Source organism: Salvelinus fontinalis, unplaced genomic scaffold (assembly GCF_029448725.1).
Source record: "Salvelinus fontinalis isolate EN_2023a unplaced genomic scaffold, ASM2944872v1 scaffold_0327, whole genome shotgun sequence".
NCBI lineage: Eukaryota > Metazoa > Chordata > Actinopteri > Salmoniformes > Salmonidae > Salvelinus > Salvelinus fontinalis.
This window is the reverse complement of record NW_026600536.1, coordinates 85288-106387: the sequence shown is the minus strand read 5'-3', so window position 1 is coordinate 106387 and position 21100 is coordinate 85288. Positions and strand designations below refer to the sequence as shown.

Below are 21100 nucleotides of genomic sequence, written 5' to 3'. Positions count from 1 at the left end.
CCATTGCCGCTCTCTAAGCCGGTTTACCATGCATGAGTGGACCCAATGATACAAATGTTAACATCTACCATAGCCTAAAATTCCATTCTTGCAGCTTATGTCATGTCATACCCGATACACAGGTCTTATACATTCGAGTTCGATTCCCTCATCCAATAACTTTCTATTTGAAAAGGGATAATTTATCATAGAATTATAAATATAATATTAGAATGAACATTAACCTTCATTAATAAGATCTCTATGGCTTTTACTTTGAAAACCTCGTGGTCTTATTGCTTAAAGTTCTTAGCTGCTGCATAGAAACCGAGAAACACCGATTTAGAGCAGCGTCACACGCGTGAATTGGCGGATAGATTGACTATTGGATAAATCATTGAGGGAAAATGATGGCGAAGAAAAAGTTCATTGTCGTGTGCACAGGTAGACTATTAAATAAGGTCAATACAAATTTTTGATGGCACTGTTGATTATAGTGTAATTTGAACTCGAATTTCTCATGTTGGTCCGGTAAATAGTTTAATGTTCTTTAACGAGCAATAATAGTCTGTTTTAATGTGTCCACTTTGATTGTGTCAGTTGCGTCCTTATACTCATGTTTCCTTTGTATGCCTCTACTTTCTCTGACAGTTTTGTTTAGTTTAGCTACGGTATCAGCCTTCGTTGAAGAGCTCGATGACACGTAAGTTATTTCTATTCATTCGAAAGACTTCGCTAGATTAATTGCTTTGATAATACTACTGAAAGGCTACTGTACATTTTGCATATTAAGCCTGTGAATGCCATAAAACAAAACAACAGCACAAAATCCACGGATTAACGGAATACCAAAATAGACCCTTTCATTCCACACAACCTTAATAACTACTGCCATCTTCTGTCCATCCATTTTCATGACATACCAGTAGGCAACCTATTAAGGATTGTGAAAAGTTCCAAATAAAATACATTTCCATTGTATAGATTTACTAATGGTTGTTGATTTCTCTTACTAATTTGCAGGTTTAAACACACAAGAAAGCCTGACGAGATATGGTTGATAGGAGTAAGTATGTATGTGATTTTATAAGAAAAGCCTTTATAATGATTGTGTGAAGAAGCAATGTGTAATTTAGGCCTACATCAAGAGAATGCAAGAGAGCAAATTTAAATACATGTTCATCACTCTAGTGTGGTGTCACGCAGGCACGCACACACACACACACACACACACACACACACACACACACACACACACACACACACACACACCACACACACCACACACCACACACACACACACACACACACACACACACACACACACACACACACACACACACACACACACACACACACACACACACACACACACACAATCAGCTGAGTAATGCTAGGTCAAAAAACTAAATGTGTGGTCCCCAGGACCGAGTTCTGCTGGCCCCAGGACCGAGTTCTGCTGGCCCCAGGACCGAGTTCTGCTGGCCCCATGACCGAGTTCCGCTGGCCCCAGGACCGAGTTCTGCTGGCCCCATGACAGAGTCCTGCTGGCCCCATGACCGAGTTCTGCTGGCCCCAGGACCGAGTTCTGCTGGCCCCAGGACCGAGTTCTGCTGGCCCCATGACCGAGTTCCGCTGGCCCCAGGACCGAGTTCTGCTGGCCCCATGACCGAGTTCTGCTGGCCCCATGACCGAGTTCTGCTGGCCCCAGGACCGAGTTCTGCTGGTCCCATGACCGAGTTCTGCTGGCCCCATGACCGAGTTCCGCTGGCCCAAGGATCGAGTTCTGCTGGCCCCAGGGCCGAGTTCTGCTGGCCCCAGGACCGAGTTCTGCTGGCCCCAGGACCGAGTTCTGCTGGCCCAAGGATCGAGTTCTGCTGGCCCCATGACCGAGTTCCGCTGGCCCCATGACCGAGTTCCGCTGGCCCAAGGATCGAGTTCTGCTGGGCCCAGGACAGAGTTCCGCTGGGCCAATGACCGAGTTCCGCTGGCCCCAGAATCGAGTTCTGCCAGGCCCAGAACCGAGTTCTGCTGGCTTCGAGAACCGAGTTTGGGAAACCCTGGGCTAAAGCACAAACAGACTGGAACACCAGCCTAGTGAAATTTTGATGTGTAGCATCACATATTGGTTTTCATAGTTAATGTGACCTTTTATCTTGTATAGTGTGTGTGTTTTTGTTTCAAATACACTGCTCAAAAAAATAAAGGGAACACTTAAACAACACAATGTAACTCCAAGTCAATGACACTTCTGTGAAATCAAACTGTCCACTTAGGAAGCAACATTGATTGACAAAACATTTCACATGCTGTTGTGCAAATGGAATAGACAAAAGGTGGAAATTACAGGCAATTAGCAAAACATCCCCAAAAAAGGAGTGATTCTGCAGGTGGTGACCACAGACCACTTCTCAGTTCCTATCCTTCCTGGCTGATGTTTTGGTCACTTTTGAATGCTGGCGGTGCTCTCACTCTAGTGGTAGCATGAGACGGAGTCTACAACCCACACAAGTGGCTCAGGTAGTGCAGTTCATCCAGGATGGCACATCAATGCGAGCTGTGGCAAAAAGGTTTGCTGTGTCTGTCAGCGTAGTGTCCAGAGCATGGAGGCGCTACCAGGAGACAGGCCAGTACATCAGGAGACGTGGAGGAGGTGGCAACAACCCAGCAGCAGGACCGCTACCTCCGCCTTTGTGCAAGGAGGTGCACTGCCAGCGCCCTGCAAAATGACCTCCAGCAGGCCACAAATGTGCATGTGTCTGCTCAAACGGTCAGAAACAGACTCCATGAGGGTGGTATGAGGGCCCGACGTCCACAGGTGGGGGTTGTGCTTACAGCCCAACACCGTGCAGGACGTTTGGCATTTGCCAGAGAACACCAAGATTGGCAAATTCGCCACTGGCGCCCTGTGCTCTTCACAGATGAAAGCAGGTTCACACTGAGCACATGAGCACATGTGACAGACGTGACAGAGTCTGGAGACGCCGTGGAGAACGTTCTGCTGCCTGCAACATCCTCCAGCATGACCGGTTTGGCGATGGGTCAGTCATGGTGTGGGGTGGCATTTCTTTGTGGGGCCGCACAGCCCTCCATGTGCTCGCCAGAGGTAGCCTGACTGCCATTAGGTACCGAGATGAGATCCTCAGACCCCTTGTGAGACCATATGCTGACACATGCACATTTGTGGCCTGCTGGAGGTCATTTTGCAGGGCTCTGGCAGTGCGCCTCCTTGCACAAAGGTGGAGGTAGCGGTCCTGCTGCTGGGTTGTTGCCCTCCTACGGCCTCCTCCACGTCTCCTGATGTACTGGCCTGTCTCCTGGTAGCGCCTCCATGCTCTGGACACTACGCTGACAGACACAGCAAACCTTTTTGCCACAGCTCGCATTGATGTGCCATCCTGGATGAACTGCACTACCTGAGCCACTTGTGTGGGTTGTAGACTCCGTCTCATGCTACCACTAGAGTGAGAGCACCGCCAGCATTCAAAAGTGACCAAAACATCAGCCACTAAGCATTGGAACTGAGAAGTGGTCTGTGGTCACCACCTGCAGAATCACTCCTTTTTTGGGGGTGTGTTGCTAATTGCCTATAATTTCCACCTTTTGTCTATTCCATTTGCACAACAGCATGTGAAATTTATTGTCAATCAGTGTTGCTTCCTAAGTGGACAGTTTGATTTCACAGAAGTGTGATTGACTTGGAGTTACATTGTGTTGTTTAAGTGTTCCCTTTATTTTTTTGAGCAGTGTATGTTATATTGGAGAGCTGTGATAGAAATGCATTACATTACGGTGATTATGCTCCATTTTGATTCGTGTCAGTTCTACGCACCCTGGTGTACCTATTGCAAGCAGTTGGACCCAGTGTGGTATGAAATCGGGGCGGAGCTGAAAAATATAGGATCTCCAGTCAACGTGGGCAAGGTCGACGCAGACATCCACACCAGTGAGTCCAAAGATCTAATTGGCACGTTAAGTTAAAAGATAGAACAAGACGAAACATAAGACGGAACAAAAGTACATAACAGTAAAAAGAAAAAGAAAAAAAGAAATAGTACGACGTCAATATGACGTGAACACAAACAGATTCACAGCAATGACTGCCTGGTGGAAGCAGGTATTATAATAAGTATTATATTGATGAGAAAGAAGCTTTAAAACAGGAAGTGGAATAGTGTATTGAAAAATAGAGGACTACACTCCAAATAATACTGGGTTAAAAAAAAAAAAAAAAAAAATTCAGTTCTTTGTTAACCCAGTAAATACTGGACAGACCCAGCGCTGGGTAAATACTGGACAGGCCCGGCGCTGGGTAAATACTGGACAGACCCGGCGCTGGGTAAATACTGGACAGACCCAGCGCTGGGTAAATACTGGACAGACCCGGCGCTGGGTAAATACTGGACAGACCAAGCGCTGGGTAAATACTGGACAGACCCGGCGCTGGGTAAATACTGGACAGACCCGGCGCTGGGTAAATACTGGACAGACCCAGCGCTGGGTAAATACTGGACAGACCCGGCGCTGGGTAAATACTGGACAGACCCGGCGCTGGGTAAATACTGGACAGGCCCAGCGCTGGGTAAATACTGGACAGACCCAGCGCTGGGTAAATACTGGACAGAACACACACTGGGTTGTTTTGACCCAGCTAGTTGGGTTGAGTGAATAGAATACTAATCTGTATAGCACATTTCTTCATAGGCTGTGTAGTTATTCTTAAGGCCGAGGTAAATAAACCGCAATCCCACATCATTGTCACTTAGCCCCATACTATATACAATGATATAAAGGGTCTCTGAAAAAGGTTTCTTCTTATGTTCGTCATAGAGTAAGGCTTTGCCAAATGTGCAATAAGGCAACCAGCCTAGTCAAACTTAGGCCCACAGGTCCAGAATTAGGCCAGTCTGTTCGGCAGTAATAGGCTTAGTGAAGATTTAAAAGCCCTGCAGCAAATTCCACAGCGCGTGTGTGTGTAGATACGTGTGTTTTGTGCAACATATGGTAAGCCATACCAACCAGATGGGATAACAGCATAGTGAGTTATTACATCTTCAAATCCCCTATTATCTGGTCCTGTAGGCAAGTTAGCTATTCTCTCTCTCTGTCTCTGTCTCTGTCTCTGTCTCTGTCTCTGTCTCTCTCTCTCTCTCTCTCTCTCTCTCTCTCTCTCTCTCTCTCTCTCTCTCTCTCTCTCTCTCTCTCTCTCTCTCTCTCTCTGAGGCTACTTTTCAGTAGAGGGATTAAATGTTAAAGAATCATCTCTCCATCCACCATGTCGGCCTTAACCGGTCAGCCATTTCTCTTACCTGTACATGGACTTAACTATATCAAAATGTTTAAGTTATTTAGTCATTTAAAACTCAACGATGGCATTATGAAGATGGGCAGGTAACTCATATTTGTAATACGCCATGAAAGTGATGCAGCATTTTCTATGATGTAGCCTAGTTTAAAAAAAACTTTTATAAGCTTTTTAAATTATCTTCAATTGGGGGAAAAAACACATAGTGTAATAGTCTATAATGCAAAAACATCATAAAAGGCATCTGTCAGAAGTAAATTAATCCACAAACACAAATATATATTTTTATATCTTAAATGACCACGTTTTCATGAACGTGATGATATAATTGTCAAGCCCGTTCAAAAGATTAGGGAACTGACCCTGGAAGAACGACGTAATGCCACGTCACTTTTCATAGCGTATATGTGACATAAACTGAGTGCACAAAACATTAAGAGCACCTGCTCTTTCCATGACATAGACTGACCAGGTGAATCCAGGGGAAAGCTATGATCCCTTATTGATGTCACTTGTTAAATCCACTTCAATCAGTGTAGATGAAGGGGAGGAGAAAGTTTAAAGAATCATTTTTAAGCCTTGAGACAATTGAGACATGGATTGTGAATGTGTGCCATTCAGAGGGTGAATGGGTAAGACAAAAGATTTAAGTGCCTTTGAACTGGGTATGGTAATACGTGCCAGAACTGCAACGCTGCAGGGTTTTTCACGCTCAACATTTTCCTGTGTGTATCGATAATGGTCCAGCACCCAAAAGTGGGGGGGGGGGCAAGTCAATATTAGGAAGGTGTTCTTAATGTTTTTTACGCTCAGTGTATATCTGGGAAGATATAACAGCAGAATTTACATTGGATCATTCAGCAGTGCTGAAATTGACAGCAGGAATATTTTTTGACATATCTTTTACATTTGTGTTTCAGGTTTCGCAAAAGAGTTTCGAGTTACTGACTATCCCGCTATAAAGTTGTGAGTTGTGTACTTCTCTGCTGTATTTTCTAAAACATTGATGGTAAATGTAGATGTGGAACTGAAATTTGCCCTACGGAACACACAAACCAGTGCTTCTTGTTATTATAACAAACCTATCTCTGTTGGATAGGTTGAAGGATGACTTGAAATACACCTACAGAGGTCCTAGAACCAAAGATGGCATCTTGGAGTTTGCAGACAGAGTATCTGGGTAAGACTGTGGATGGCATCATAGAGTATCTGGGTAAGACTGAGGATGACATCATAGAGTATCTGGGTAAGACTGTGGATGGCATCATAGAGTATCTGGGTAAGACTGTGGATGGCATCATAGAGTATCTGGGTAAGACTGCGGGTGGCATCATAGAGTATCTGGGTAAGACTGTGGATGGCATCATACAGTATCTGGGTAAGACTGCGGATGGCATCATAGAGTATCTGGGTAAGACTGGGGATGGCATCATACAGTATCTGGGTAAGACTGTGGATGGCATCATAGAGTATCTGGGTAAGACTGTGGATGGCATCATACAGTATCTGGGTAAGACTGCGGATGGCATCATAGAGTATCTGGGTAAGACTGGGGATGGCATCATACAGTATCTGGGTAAGACTGTGGATGGCATCATAGAGTATCTGGGTAAGACTGGGGATGGCATCATAGAGTATCTGGGTAAGACTGGGGATGGCATCATAGAGTATCTGGGTAAGACTGGGGGTGGCATCATAGAGTATCTGGGTAAGACTGGGGATGGCATCATAGAGTATCTGGGTAAGACTGTGGATGACATCATAGAGTATCTGGGTAAGACTGTGGATGGAATCATAGAGTATCTGGGTAAGACTGGGGATGGCATCATAGAGTATCTGGGTAAGACTGTGGATGGCATCATAGAGTATCTGGGTAAGACTGCGGATGGCATCATAGAGTATCTGGGTAAGACTGTGGATGGCATCATAGAGTATCTGGGTAAGACTGTGAATGGCATCATAGAGTATCTGGGTAAGACTGTGGATGGCATCATAGAGTATCTGGGTAAGACTGTGGATGGCATCATAGAGTATCTGGGTAAGACTGTGGATGGCATCATAGAGTATCTGGGTAAGACTGTGGATGGCATCATACAGTATCTGGGTAAGACTGTGGATGGCATCATAGAGTATCTGGGTAAGACTGTGGATGGCATCATACAGTATCTGGGTAAGACTGTGGATGGCATCATAGAGTATCTGGGTAAGACTGTGGATGGCATCATACAGTATCTGGGTAAGACTGTGGATGGCATCATACAGTATCTGGGTAAGACTGCGGATGGCATCATACAGTATCTGGGTAAGACTGTGGATGGCATCATAGAGTATCTGGGTAAGACTGGGGATGGCATCATAGAGTATCTGGGTAAGACTGGGGATGGCATCATAGAGTATCTGGGTAAGACTGGGGGTGGCATCATAGAGTATCTGGGTAAGACTGTGGATGGCATCATAGAGTATCTGGGTAAGACTGGGGATGGCATCATAGAGTATCTGGGTAAGACTGTGGATGGCATCATAGAGTATCTGGGTAAGACTGTGGATGGCATCATACAGTATCTGGGTAAGACTGCGGATGGCATCATACAGTATCTGGGTAAGACTGTGGATGGCATCATAGAGTATCTGGGTAAGACTGGGGATGGCATCATAGAGTATCTGGGTAAGACTGGGGATGGCATCATAGAGTATCTGGGTAAGACTGGGGGTGGCATCATAGAGTATCTGGGTAAGACTGTGGATGGCATCATAGAGTATCTGGGTAAGACTGGGGATGGCATCATAGAGTATCTGGGTAAGACTGTGGATGGCATCATAGAGTATCTGGGTAAGACTGTGGATGGCATCATAGAGTATCTGCTTGCATGCGATTGGCCCGCCACAGGAGTTGCTACAACGGTGATTGGACAAGGACATCCCGGCCGGCCAAACCCTTCCCTAACTCGGACGACGCTGGGCCAACTGTGCGTCACCTCATGGGTCTCCCGGTCACGGCCGGCACGGGTCTCAAACCAGCATCTGTAGCAATGCAGACCGGACCCGCACGTGCACCATCGTGAGCCATCGTGCACAAATTGATTTTGCCCCCCCACACCAGACGCGATCACGACACGCAGGTTGAAATATCAAAACAAACTCTAAACTAATTATATTAATTTGGGGACAGGTCGAAAAGCATTAAACATTTAAGGCAATTTAGGTAGCTAGTTTACAGTTGCTAGATAATTTGTCCTATTTATTTGTCCTGGGATATAAATGTTGAGTTGTTATTTTACCTGAAATGCACAAGGTCCTCTACTCCGACAATTATAGTCAATATAGTCATCTCTCCTCCTTCCAGGCGTTTTCTTCTTTGCACTTTATATGGAGATTTGCATCTAACTTTCATAGTATTACCACGACCGACCGACCTCAGTTCATCTTTCAATAACCCACGTGGGTATAACCAATGAGGAGATGGAACGTGAGTATCTGCTTCTATAAACCAATGAGGAGATGGGAGGACTTGCCCCGCATTCAGCGTCACAAATAGAACTGACTTCTATTTTAACGCTCGTTGGCGCGCGCGAACGGTGTGGGTGCAATGACATGGATGTGTACATTTATTTTGCGATGCGAGCTATGTGGTCAGCATGTTAGACCGCTGCGCCACTCGGGAGGCTCCATCCACAAAGTTTTCAATGCTTATCAATTGCCTTGCACACAGTATCAAAATATTAAAATACTACACAGGACACTTAAAGAATTTCATTTAAATGTTAATTGTATATTTTGATCACAGAAACAATAAGATAATATGGAAAAAATTTATAACGAAATGTTAATTATACAAAGCAGCCCGTGTAATAATCTGCCAGAGAGCAGCCCCAATCGGCCAAAGCCCCAAGTAATACATTTGGGCCAGATAACTCTCACCAGAATCAGCCCGAGCCCCAAGTAATACATTTGGGCCAGATAACTCTTACCAGAATCAGCCCGAGCCCCAAGTAATACATTTGGGCCAGATAACTCTTACCAGAATCAGCCCGAGTCCCAAGTAATACATTTGGGCCAGATAACTCTCACCGGAATCGGCCCGAGCTCAATCCCCGCATCCTAGCCATAAGTAATACTGCCGAAGGCGGCCCAGACTCGGGCCACATGACATCGTACGAGTCTGACTCTCAGCCGGAATCGGCCCAGATCCACTGTGCTAGCTGGGTGGCTTTTGGATAAATCAATAGCCTACATTTTCTGACTGATTACAATTTACATTTGGTGTCCTGAGATTTCATATGACTTATTTTAACATAACAAATGCATTCATTAAGCAATTTATTATGTATTATGGAATATTTACACAAATGGAAATCAACGGTCTGAATGACCGTCATGGAATTCCAGAGTTCCGAGCGTCAACAGTAAGGGCAGGATTGACTAACACGGAACCCAAACCGGCTGCGCACGTGCGCCATCGTGCGCTATCGTGCATACATTTATTTTGTCCCCCTACACCAAACGTGATCACGACACGCATTTTGGTTTGGTCAGGGTGGGATTTGGGTGGGCATTCTATGTTCATTTTTCTATGCTTTCTATTTCTTTGTGTTTGGCCGGGTGTGGTTCTCAATCAGAGGCAGCTGTCTATCGTTGTCTCTGATTGAGAACCATACTTAGGTATCCTTTTCCCACCTGTGTTTTGTGGGTAGTTGTTTTCTGTTTTTGTGTTTGCACCAGACAGAACTGTTTCGCTTTCGTTCTCCTGTTTGTTGTTTTTGTTCGATTTGCTTTTTTGGATTAAATCATGAACACTTTAAACGCTGCACCTTGGTCCACTCTTCCTTCAGCCTACGAGAAACGTTACACGCAGGTTAAAATATCAAAACAAACTCTGAACCAATGACATTCATTTGGGGAAAGGTCGAAAAGCATTAAACATGTATGGCAATTTAGCTAGTTAGCTTGCACTTGCTAGCTAATTTGTCCTATTTAGCTAGCTTGCTGTTGCTAGCTAATTTGTCCTGGGATATAAACATTGAGTTGTTATTTTACCTGAACTGCACAATGTCCTCTACTCTGACAATTAATCCACACATAAAACGGTCAACCGAATCGTTTCTAGTCATCTCTCCTCCTTCCAGGCTTTTTCATCATTGAACTTATATGGTGATCACATCTAAACTTTCGTAGTATTACCACGACTACAGGCAAAACAGTTCATCTTTCAATCACCCACGTGGGTATAACCAATGAGGAGATGGCACGTGGGTACCTGCTTCTATAAACCTATTTTAGCCCTTGGTAACGTAGACGCTCGCATGGATTTCTAAATTTATTTTGCTCGCGCACGCGACGTGTCCGGTCTGGTCAGCATGTAAGCATGTGAAAAGTTTGCACCAATTCTTTTCAGGGTGAAATGAAACCAAAAGTATGTTCACCATGAAATTGTATTTATTTACACTTTGTGTAACCCTTGAACGTCTTACCCTTGAACGTTTGTAAATCTGACCAGAAGTTTGTAAACATGATTTGGGTATGAGTTGACAGATTATGAGCTTTTAAAAAAAATACTGAACAGTTACTTTATGATATACTGTCTGCGCCCATCAGTTTCTCCCTCCATCTCTCTCCCTATCCCTGCTTTGTTTCAGACCTCTGGTGAGATCACTGCCAAGCCAGCAGGTGTTTCAGAATGTTATGAGTAGACATGACGTTCTCTTTGTCTACTTTGGTGGGCCGTCGGACTTGAAGGTAATGTGTACACCTGCGCATTAAACACACAAGCACACACAGACACAGGCACACGCACGAACGCACGGACACACATCAAATTATTATTGTGGTTTCTTTGTCATATAGCCTGTCTGAGGTTTCTTCCTTTTCTACCCCCCCCCCCCCCCCTAGGAGAAGTACATATCTGTAGCCAAGGAAATGATTGTTCATACTTACTTCTTCTCTGCTGCAAGGAACATTTTACCCAAGGTACATTTTGGAAAGGAAGTATATACATATACAGTACCAGTCAAAAGTTTGGACACACCTACTCATTCAAGGTTCTTTTTATTTTTTCTATTTTCTACATTGCCAAGAGTGTGCAAAGCTGTCAGCGAGGCAAAGGCTGGCTACTTTGAAGAATCTGAAAGATAAAATATATTTAGATTTGTTTAAGACTTTTTTGGTTGCTACATGATTCCATGTGATTCCATGTGTTATTTCATAGTTTTGATGTCTTCACTATTATTCTACAATGTAGAAAATAGAAAACATAAAGAAGAACCCTGGAATGAGTAGATGTGTCCAAACTTTTGACTGGTACTGTATATATATATATATATATATATATATATATATACACGAGGGCAGGGTTTCCAATACGTGACCCCAGGACCGAGTTTGGGAAACCCTGTATTAGGGTATTTTGTAGTTTTATTGACAGGTATAGGAGAATATGGGTAGATAAACAATACAAGGCAGAAAGTGAGTGGTGGAATGGGGGATTGAACCGCTGCCTCCAGGTGCCTTGACATTGTGCTTTAATCATATCTTCCCAAAGAGAATGAGGTATTGTTTCTCTTTTCTGGTCATTCTCAGACGGTTACTCTCGAGGAATACCCGGCTGTGGCAGTGTTCAAGGATGGCACTTACTTCCTTTATGATGGTAAGAGACCATAGTTGAATTACAGTCCCAAGCGGGAAAAAATACTCTATTCATATATTTGTAATTTATAGAAGTATGTCAGTGATACATATTTGTTTGTATATTTAAAATGATCTAAATTGGAACAAATGTAAATATATTTAATATGTTTAATGTACACCTTATAAGTGTTTTATTAGCATTTGAGTATATTAAATGTATTTTAAATTATCTCAATTGGGACACTTTTTTTGTACTTAAGTACATTCTTAGTATATTTGATACAGAGCAAAACAAATATTATTTGAATAAACTTTTGATATGTTTTATGTATATTTCTCATAAATTAGTAATATACAAAAATGATAATTCACTATAAATGTAAGATTGATGTAGATGGTCAATCAACATCATTATATTATTAGTATACTGGCATGATCAATTAAATAGTATTTGAAAATATTGTTTCTATATTCGTTATGAAGAAAGTGTAGTTTTAATGTGTTACAAGTATACTTTTATTCAGTAACCACATTGGCTATTGTAATTAGCAACATTAAGGTTACATTGATTGAACAAGACATCCTCATAACCACGGTTACAACAGGCCACTCACAAAGTAGTTGTGGCTGGAGTGGCAATTTCATACTAAAATAATTGATAACTGTGCACCAGTGTCATTTCACACTTTTGTTGTTTACATTACGGTGATAAATTAGCTTAAGAAAAATGTGTAATATGCAATTAAATAACTCAATATTAGCAAGGTGTTCTTAATGTTTTGTACACTCAGGGAATACTTATAGTGTACTTGATCACGAACAGAATTTCAGAAAAAAAGTATGCTTCAAATTAAAAACCACTCCAAGTTAATTTTGAACGAATATACAAGATTACAGTGAAAGCGTATGAAATTTAAGTGAAATTATAGTATATGTATAGTATACTTAAAGATATACTGGAAAAGTACACCTCGTATTTGAAGTATATTTAAGCAATAAGGCCCGAGGAGGTGTGGTATATGGCCAATATACCACGGCTAAGGGCTGTTCTTACACACGACGCAACCCGGAGTATATTGGCCATATACCACAAACCCCAGAGGTGCTTTATTGCTATTATAAGCTGGTTACCAACGTAATTAGAGCAGTAAATATAAATATTTTGTCATATCCGTGGTATACCACGGCGTTCAGCCAATCAGCATTCAGGGCTCGAACCACCCAGTTTATAATATATTAATTAGTTTTTCGCTTGTGATTCTTTTCCCTTCACCCAGACCACTCATTCACTCCCCCCTCATGCATTTAAAAGCATTGGATTGGTGCAACCATGGCCGGAGGGTTTTCACCATATTCCTTACCTCAATCTAATCATTTTAAATCCATGAAGGAAAGTGTGTGAGTAAGAAGGGTATAGAATTGGACCGCAGCCCTAGTACATAGTCATCTACAACTTTGTTGAAGGGATTGTTCACAAATAAAATGGTTCATTGTAGACCGGTTGGTTGCTTAGCAACAAAACCGACACGTGCACAACTATAGGGCAAAACAGACGGGGTTGGCTTAGATTGTTGACAACATGTAAACTATATTTAGTCTCCGATATTTATGAGCACTTGTTGTCTCTCAAATACATCGTTACAGTTGTTGTTTAGCTAGATTTGCCATATTAGCGTTGACATGAAATCAGTCAAAACGCCTCAAAACAGGACATGGTATCAAGATGAACAAGATGAAAGTAGCTGAAACGAGTCATGATTCCCTCACCTGGCTGTTTCTTGTCATTGCTGGTATCTATCTGGCCATCCAGATTCACAACAACATATGGACTTCTGCCCCATGGATGCGCGCACATAGGTTCGACTGACAACGTCACGAAAGCTATCTATACCTCGGCTGTTGTTTGATCAATAAATAGCGTTTTTTTAAACGTGTATTTTCATGTTGTTTATTCTCTCTCTAGTTAAATTAGTTTTCTCAGACTAGAAACTCTTTGTTATACTGTGTATTATTTCTCTTGTCTTTTAGAACAACAGGGTGGGGACCTCACGTCGTGGATCAATAGAGAACGATTCCTCAATTACCTCCAGATTGACAGCTACACCTTGTATGCAATGGGAGATACAGGTTTGTTACACTCTCTCATGGACACGCACGTATGCCACAGACACGCGCGCACACACGCACGCACGCATGCCACAGACACACACACTACGAACTTGGTAGAGGATGTGCTTTACTGGTAAATAACTTTTCAGGAATAAGAAGTATTATAGAATAGATGTCTCTGTGTGTCTACTTGTCTACCACAAGGTGGCAGGCAACAGTGTCCAATATGTGTATGAGTGTATGACTAGTGAATTACATTGCTAATACATTCTTACAGAGTGTGGCTTTAATGAGTCAAGCTGAAATAAAAGTGTCTGTGAATGAGGTGTATGAAGTGATGTTAAATGAGTGTTCCTCCGTGTCTGGAAATGGTTTGGTGTTTTATGTGCGTTCCTCACCATAGACAAGCTGGTGGTTCTGGCTGTAGTGGAGGAGAAAACCCCTACTAAGGAGAGTATCCGGTAGGAGTATCTCTTTTAACCCAATATAATGTTAGGGGTAGTTCACCTGAATTACACATTTACCTCATATCTGTGCTACATTTTAAGTTACACATTTACTGTAGATCTCAAGTTTGTATATGGCCAAGTTCACACTTACAAATCAACTGTTGTTCCTGTGGCAAATATTGTCCTCAAAACATTATACTAATAGTCTATCCTTATTAATCAAATCCTCCACCCTACTCAGTTACAAGACCATGGTGAAAAGAGTGGCCAGTGAATACAAGGACTTCTATAGCAAGTGAGTTGGTTTGAAACAGAGTGAAACGGTACAGGTAATATCTGAACTTGTCCAATAAGAAATTCTCATTTTTCTTTTTCTTTTGTAACATGTTTTGCTACGTTGTACCCTAATGAACATGATCCTGGTGTTCTCAAGAGAATTCCATTTTGGACATATGGAAGGAAACGAGTACATCAATGGCCTCATAATGGAGTGAGTGATCATTTCTCTATTCTCCCCTTCTTTAATTGTTAGAAGTAGCCAGAGGTTTTGGCACAAATCTGCAATTGGCGTACAATTAATATTATACGCAAATGTTGAGTTAAGTGTAAATAGGATCTTTATTTCTGGCGAAAAATATGGTTCTCCAGGACCTGGCCAGCCTAGTAGTACCTTCAGTACGCATGGCGTGTTGACAACTAACCCTAAGAACCCAATGTGTGTGTGTGTGTGTTGCCAGGGAAGTGTCCATGCCCTTTATCATCGTGCTCAACTTGTCTAACGATGGATATTTCTTGCCGCCCAACAAAGTAGAGACAAAGGACCAGCTGTTGAAGTTCATCGATGGCGTGTTGAAGGGCCGGATTAAGGTCAGTCTAACTAAACCTGAGCTTAACTCTGACCTGAGCTAAAATAGTATTTGAAATATATTTTTTTAATATAATTTACCTGGCACAATAGAACCATTGGAATAGTTCCAAATAAAGCAGGCCCGTGTTATTGTTTTTTTAGCGAGGCTGAAATAAACATTCAAAGGTTTCAAATCCAGAGAAATATATGATACGTCTGATGCAATGCGTAAGTGTCCAGTGAAACATTGTGTTTCACCTAACAACACTTGAAGAGTCCGTGTCTTGCTTTATAATAGCCAACGTTCATCTTGTTTCATTAGTCCCGGGGGGGGAATGGATTCTATTACCGCTTTATAAGGATGGCGTTCAACACCAAAACGACTGTTACGGTAAGTCACAGAACATGTTGACACTCAAGAAATGCTTACACTTTTGCTTTAACATACTATTTTTCATTATTATTGTGGAATGCATTTATTTTTATTTTTTTGTATCTCAAAGTACGGCTTTGCCTTCGCCCCTGACCAATGTATAGTATTCAATGTTCGGTTTGCCCCCCCCCCCCCCCCCCCCCCCCCCTCTCTCTCTCTCTCTCTCTCTCTCTCTCCCCCTCTCCCTCTCCCCCCCTCTCTCTCTCTCTCTCTCTCTCTCTCTCTCTCTCTCTCTCTCTCTCTCTCTCTCTCTCTCTCTCTCTCTCTCCCCCTCTCAAATCAATTCAAGGGGCTTTATTCACATGAGAAACATATGTTTACATTTCCAAAGCAAGTGAAATAGATAATAATCAAAAGTGAAATAAACAATAAAAAATGAATAGTAAACGTTACATTTCAAATGTCATATTATGTCTATACACAGTGTTGTAACGGTGTGCAAATAGTTAAAATACAAAAATTGTTCAAATAAAAGGTCACAAATCTTGCTGCTGGGATTGCACACTGTGGTATTTCACCTCTCTCTCGCTCTCTCTCTCGCTCTCTCTCTCGCTCTCTCTCTCGCTCTCTCTCTCTCTCTCACTCTCTCTCTCTTCCTCCTCAGATTATATTTACCAAAGCACCCCTTCTGGGCATCTTCCTCGTCTTTGTTTTTGGCTTTGTGGGGAGTACCTTCTGTTACGTCCTGTACAAGACCTGCCATATGGTGAGATCAGGAATGAAGGATGAGGAACCAATCACTGGAGAGAGGGAGGAACCAAAGCAACTCAAAGGTTCCGGGAGAGACAAGAAGACGAAAATGAAAAAAAGTGCAGAAAAGAAGTTAGATTAAGTATGAAAACGGACAGCTGACCTTCTGACCTTTTTCTATTGAGCTGCCCTCTTGGCCAGGTTTCCCTAATAAAATAGGTATTCTGACCTGAAAGGGACTTCCTGGATAAATAAAGATGACATCTAAATAAGTATTCTACTGATGAGTGACCGAATCAGTGGGTTCAGAGGAAAGAATTCTTATCGGAAATTCTTTCAAAAGCGAACTATTCCCCCTTCTCTCAGATGTGCTTGTTTCCAACAAAAAATAGCATCAGTAATTGTCTGATACGAGTGATGACTGGTCACCTCCAACGCTTGGAAGAACACTTTGGGATCTACTTCCCAATCTGTTTAACTGTGATCCTGGCTCAGTTGACGTGTCAGTAAGTGAAATTGAACAGCTGATCGAGCTGTCATGTGACCGAATACTGCAGACAACGCATGCACAGGTCACTACGGAGGAGTTTTGGTTCCTGACTCAAAGGGAATACCCTGCTGTCTCCATCTGAGCATTAATGCCACATTCAAAACACCTGGGAACTCGTAAATCTCAGAATTCCGACTTCAGTGCGTTCACGATAACTGGGAACTTATGAAAAAAAACTAGCTCCGACTGGGGAAAAAATAGTTTTGAACGGTCAGTCAACTCGGAATTCCAACTTGGGATCTCGGGCCTCTTTCTAAAGCTCTGACTTTCCGACCTAAAGATCACTAACGTCATGATTTGACCTCGTATTTTTCAGAGTTCCCCAGTTGTCTTGAAAGCACCATAAAACTCATGGCACCTTTCGCCAGCTCATAGCTGTGGGAAGCTAGGTCCAGTGCTCTCGTCTACATTAAAACCAAATATCGATCCAGGTTGGATGTGACAGCAGAGATGAGGTGCGCACTGTCGACCACGCCCCCTGACTTTGAGAAACTCTGACGAGACATGCAATCAAACACACCCATCTCATTAGTGGTGGTGAGATAAGATACATTATGTCAGAGTCATTTGCAATTGACTGTCATAGCCCCACATTAACAGTAGGCCTACGATGTGATGGTGAGTTGAGAAGATAATCAGAAATACTGTTAGAATGTTTTCTAATTGACTGTCATAACTCCAAATAAGAAAGTAAACATTGGCTGTTCATTCAGAATTGTTTTCACATGGTTGGCGTTGTGAGAATTTTCAGATATCAAAATGGGGTTTGTGGCCCAAAAACGTTTAGGAACCCCTGTTATAGCCCTTGTAGATCTAAGAGAATTGGCTAGGTTTAAGCCAGGGATGGGCAACTTTGATGGGGGGTGGGGGCAACAAAAAAATCTGAGCTCATCATGAGGGGTCGCAGTTGGTTGCGGGTTTGCGTACCACCCCCCACATTACGAGCAAAACAATTTAGTGGCCCCCTCTTGACAGTGGAAATAATGTATTTACGTTTTAGAGTACAATTTGAGCAATGCTACACCTTTTGCCATGGGGTGTAGAGAAAATGTTGCAGTTTAAAGCAAGTTTTATACAATTCTACACATTTTGCCATGTGGCGGAAAGAAGATTTAGCAATTTTCAAAAAAATCCCATGCAATTCTACTCATTTTGCCATGGTGCGGAGAGGAACATGTGCTTTTTACAGCTCATTTCCTGCAATTCTACACATTTTGCCATAGGGTGTAGAGAAATATTTTCAGTTTTTAATATGATATCTGAGTGAGACATCCTAACAAAATAAACGGAGGCTCCACAGCTGGTATTTCAACCATGGTAACAATTTTAGATAGCTGGCCGCTAAAGTAACTTACTGTGCAATCTAATTGATTGACTATCAGTGATTGAAAACTGATGATGCACAACCAAATTTAGAAATTACACCTTGTGTATTATACTATTCTAACTCGCAACAGGAAGTTGAGACCCTGACTGAGACCCCCCCCCCCCCCTAAAAATAAATAATAGAAAAATAAAATCCAGTAACATGCAAAAGAGGGGCGGCACGTGGGCTGCCAGTTGCCCATCCCTGGTTTAAGCAATATTGTAATGACTTGAATTGCCTTCTGATAGGCTGGGTGGTGTGCCTAGGGAGTGCCTAGGGGAGGAGGTTAATTCGTGATTCAGGTTGAGTGGTTACCTTAGTATGTTCAGCGGTACTTTATTTCAGGGGCGCAACTTTCATTGGGGACAGGGGGACATGTCCCCCCCACATTCTGAAATGAAACATTATATACAGTTGAAGTCGTAAGTTTACATACATTTAGGTTGGAGTCATTAAAACTAGTTTTTAAACCACTCCACAAATGTCTTGTTAACAAACTATAGTTTTGGCAAGTCGGTTAGGACATCTACTTTGTGCATGACACAAGTAATTTTTCACAAGTAATGTATATATATCTATTATTATTGTTATTATTTTTTATTATTATTATTTTTTATCTATATGTGTCAGGCCACCCAAGTGGCGCAGCGGTCTAAGGCACTGCATCTCAGTGCAAAAGGCGTCACTGCAATACCTGGTTTGATTCCAGGCTGCATCACATCTGGTCGTGACTAGACGTCCCATAGTGCAGCGCAAAATTGGCCCAGGGTAGGACATCATTGTAAATTAGGATGTGTTCTTAACTGACTTGCCTGTTTAAATTTAAAAAATCAATTACAACAAAAAGTATTTTGAATGTGATAGAAAACAAGGCAACAGTGTACTTCAGGACCATGCGGATGCCTCCAAGTGGTCGGGTAGGCTGTCCAGTCTGTTTATCCGACTGGATATTTTTTTTAAATTATATATATATATGTCCCCCCCACTTCTAAAACCAAAGTTGCGCCCCTTCTTTAATTTCTACATCATGGATCCTTTTCTGATAAATTATTGGGGTTTTGCCCCTTCACTACAAACTCTTTTATTTGTTTCATTTTATATCTTATAAATGTTTTCTTAAAAAAATATATATTATTAATATCAATTCAGTTTTGTAGAAGAGAATTTGTAGGGATGTATGTATGTATTTATGTAAACTGGAATTTTCCTCACAGCGAGTTACAACCAGGAGGGGTTTACAGTTGAAATGTTCTTATTGGTTCTACTATGGTGTTATTGTTTTAGGATCATCATTAAAGCGCTGTGAAACACTGTATGAATGTATCTACAGCAGTAACACTTCTGACTTTCTATACCTCGACATTCCCTGAACACGAATTTGACGAGATATTGAACCTTTGATAATTTTTAAACAATTTTTGTTTTTAAAAGTGTCATTCATCCTTCCATCCAACATTCACTCATCCTTCCATCCAACATTCATTCATCCTTCTATTCAACATTCACTCATCCTTCCATTCAACATTCATTCATCCTTCCATTCAACATTCACTCATCCTTCCAACCAACATTCACTCATCCTTCCAACCAACATTCATTCATCCTTCCATCCAACATTCACTCATCCTTCCATCCAACATTCACTCATCCTTCCATCCAACATTCACTCATCCTTCCATCAAACATTCACTCATCTTTCCATCCAACATTCGTTCATCCTTCCATTCAACATTCACTCATCCTTCCATCCAACATTCATTCATCCTTCCATTTAACCACTTCATCTTCTTTCATTGAACGTTGTGGTTTGTGTATCTCAGGTCAGAATGTGGCCCTTCATGTACTGACTGTACAGGGACCTCCTCAGTGTGTTTTCCTCTGATCTAAGGGATCTAATTTATAATGTCTCAGAATGTATCTTGTTGCAATAAACACTTAAAGAAAACATTACTGATTCCTGGGATTATTTTACACTGATGCCTGTTTTTGTTTCACGTTTCACACTAAAGATTATCAAAGGTTTTCTTAGTGAAAACACCAATCTCTTTCTTCACTTCTTTAAACAATAAAAGGTAATTCACCAAAATATCTGAAAATGGCTATACATTATTCTTCACGATGCTAAAAACAGTCACACTTTCAATTAAGAAACGACATGTACTTTTGCATTCAAATATGTACTACTACTTGTGGGATAATATGCAAAAACGAACTACCAGGGGCCACAGGAAATATCAGAGTGAAATATCAAAAGGAAAGATACCTTAATAGATAATTACTCAAGTAAAAGGGAAAGTCACCCAGTAAAATACAACTTGAGTAAAAGTCTAAAAGTATTTGGTTTTGAAAATATTTGAAATTGCTAAAATGTACTTAAGTAGAAAAAGTAAAAGTATAAACCATTTAAAATTCCTTATATTAAGCAAACCAGATGGCACAATTTAATTTTGTATTTTTATTGACAGATAGCCAGGGGACACTCAAACACTCAGACATAATTTACAAATGAAGCATTTGTGTTTAGAGTCCTTCAGATCAGAGGCAGTAGGGATGACCAGGGATGTTCTTTTGATAAGTGTGTGAATTGGACCATTTTCCTGTCCTGCTAAGCACTCAAAATGTAACGAGTACTTTTGGGTGTCAGGGAAAATGTATGGAGTAAAAAGTACATTATTTTCTTTAGGAATGTAGTGAAGTAAAAGTTGGCAAAAATATAAATAGTAAAGTCAAGTACAGATACCCCCAAAAAAC

General features: G+C 41.8%; 1 protein-coding gene across 1 annotated transcript; it reads left to right on the top strand.

Annotated features, from left to right (window-relative positions):
• Positions 1 to 320: 320 nt before the first annotated feature.
• Positions 321 to 20322, top strand: LOC129845599 (protein disulfide-isomerase TMX3-like). The gene is made up of 16 exons (XM_055913458.1): positions 321 to 423; positions 631 to 682; positions 1003 to 1045; positions 3802 to 3925; positions 6205 to 6250; positions 6384 to 6464; positions 10918 to 11017; positions 11171 to 11248; positions 11858 to 11924; positions 13934 to 14032; positions 14418 to 14475; positions 14705 to 14758; positions 14897 to 14953; positions 15201 to 15330; positions 15633 to 15701; positions 16348 to 20322. The coding sequence occupies exons 1-16, from the start codon at positions 387 to 389 to the stop codon at positions 16573 to 16575; spliced, it is 1323 nt and encodes a 440-aa protein (XP_055769433.1). The 5' UTR covers positions 321 to 386; the 3' UTR covers positions 16576 to 20322.
• Positions 20323 to 21100: the final 778 nt, after the last annotated feature.

Coding starts and splice junctions, on each gene's coding strand:
- LOC129845599 (XM_055913458.1), top strand. CDS start 387: ATGATGGCGAAGAAAAAGTTCATTGTCGTGTGCACAG. Junction 11,249..11,857: donor CAAGGAACATTTTACCCAAG/GTACATTTTGGA, acceptor GGTCATTCTCAG/ACGGTTACTCTCGAGGAATA. Junction 14,759..14,896: donor TACAAGGACTTCTATAGCAA/GTGAGTTGGTTT, acceptor GGTGTTCTCAAG/AGAATTCCATTTTGGACATA.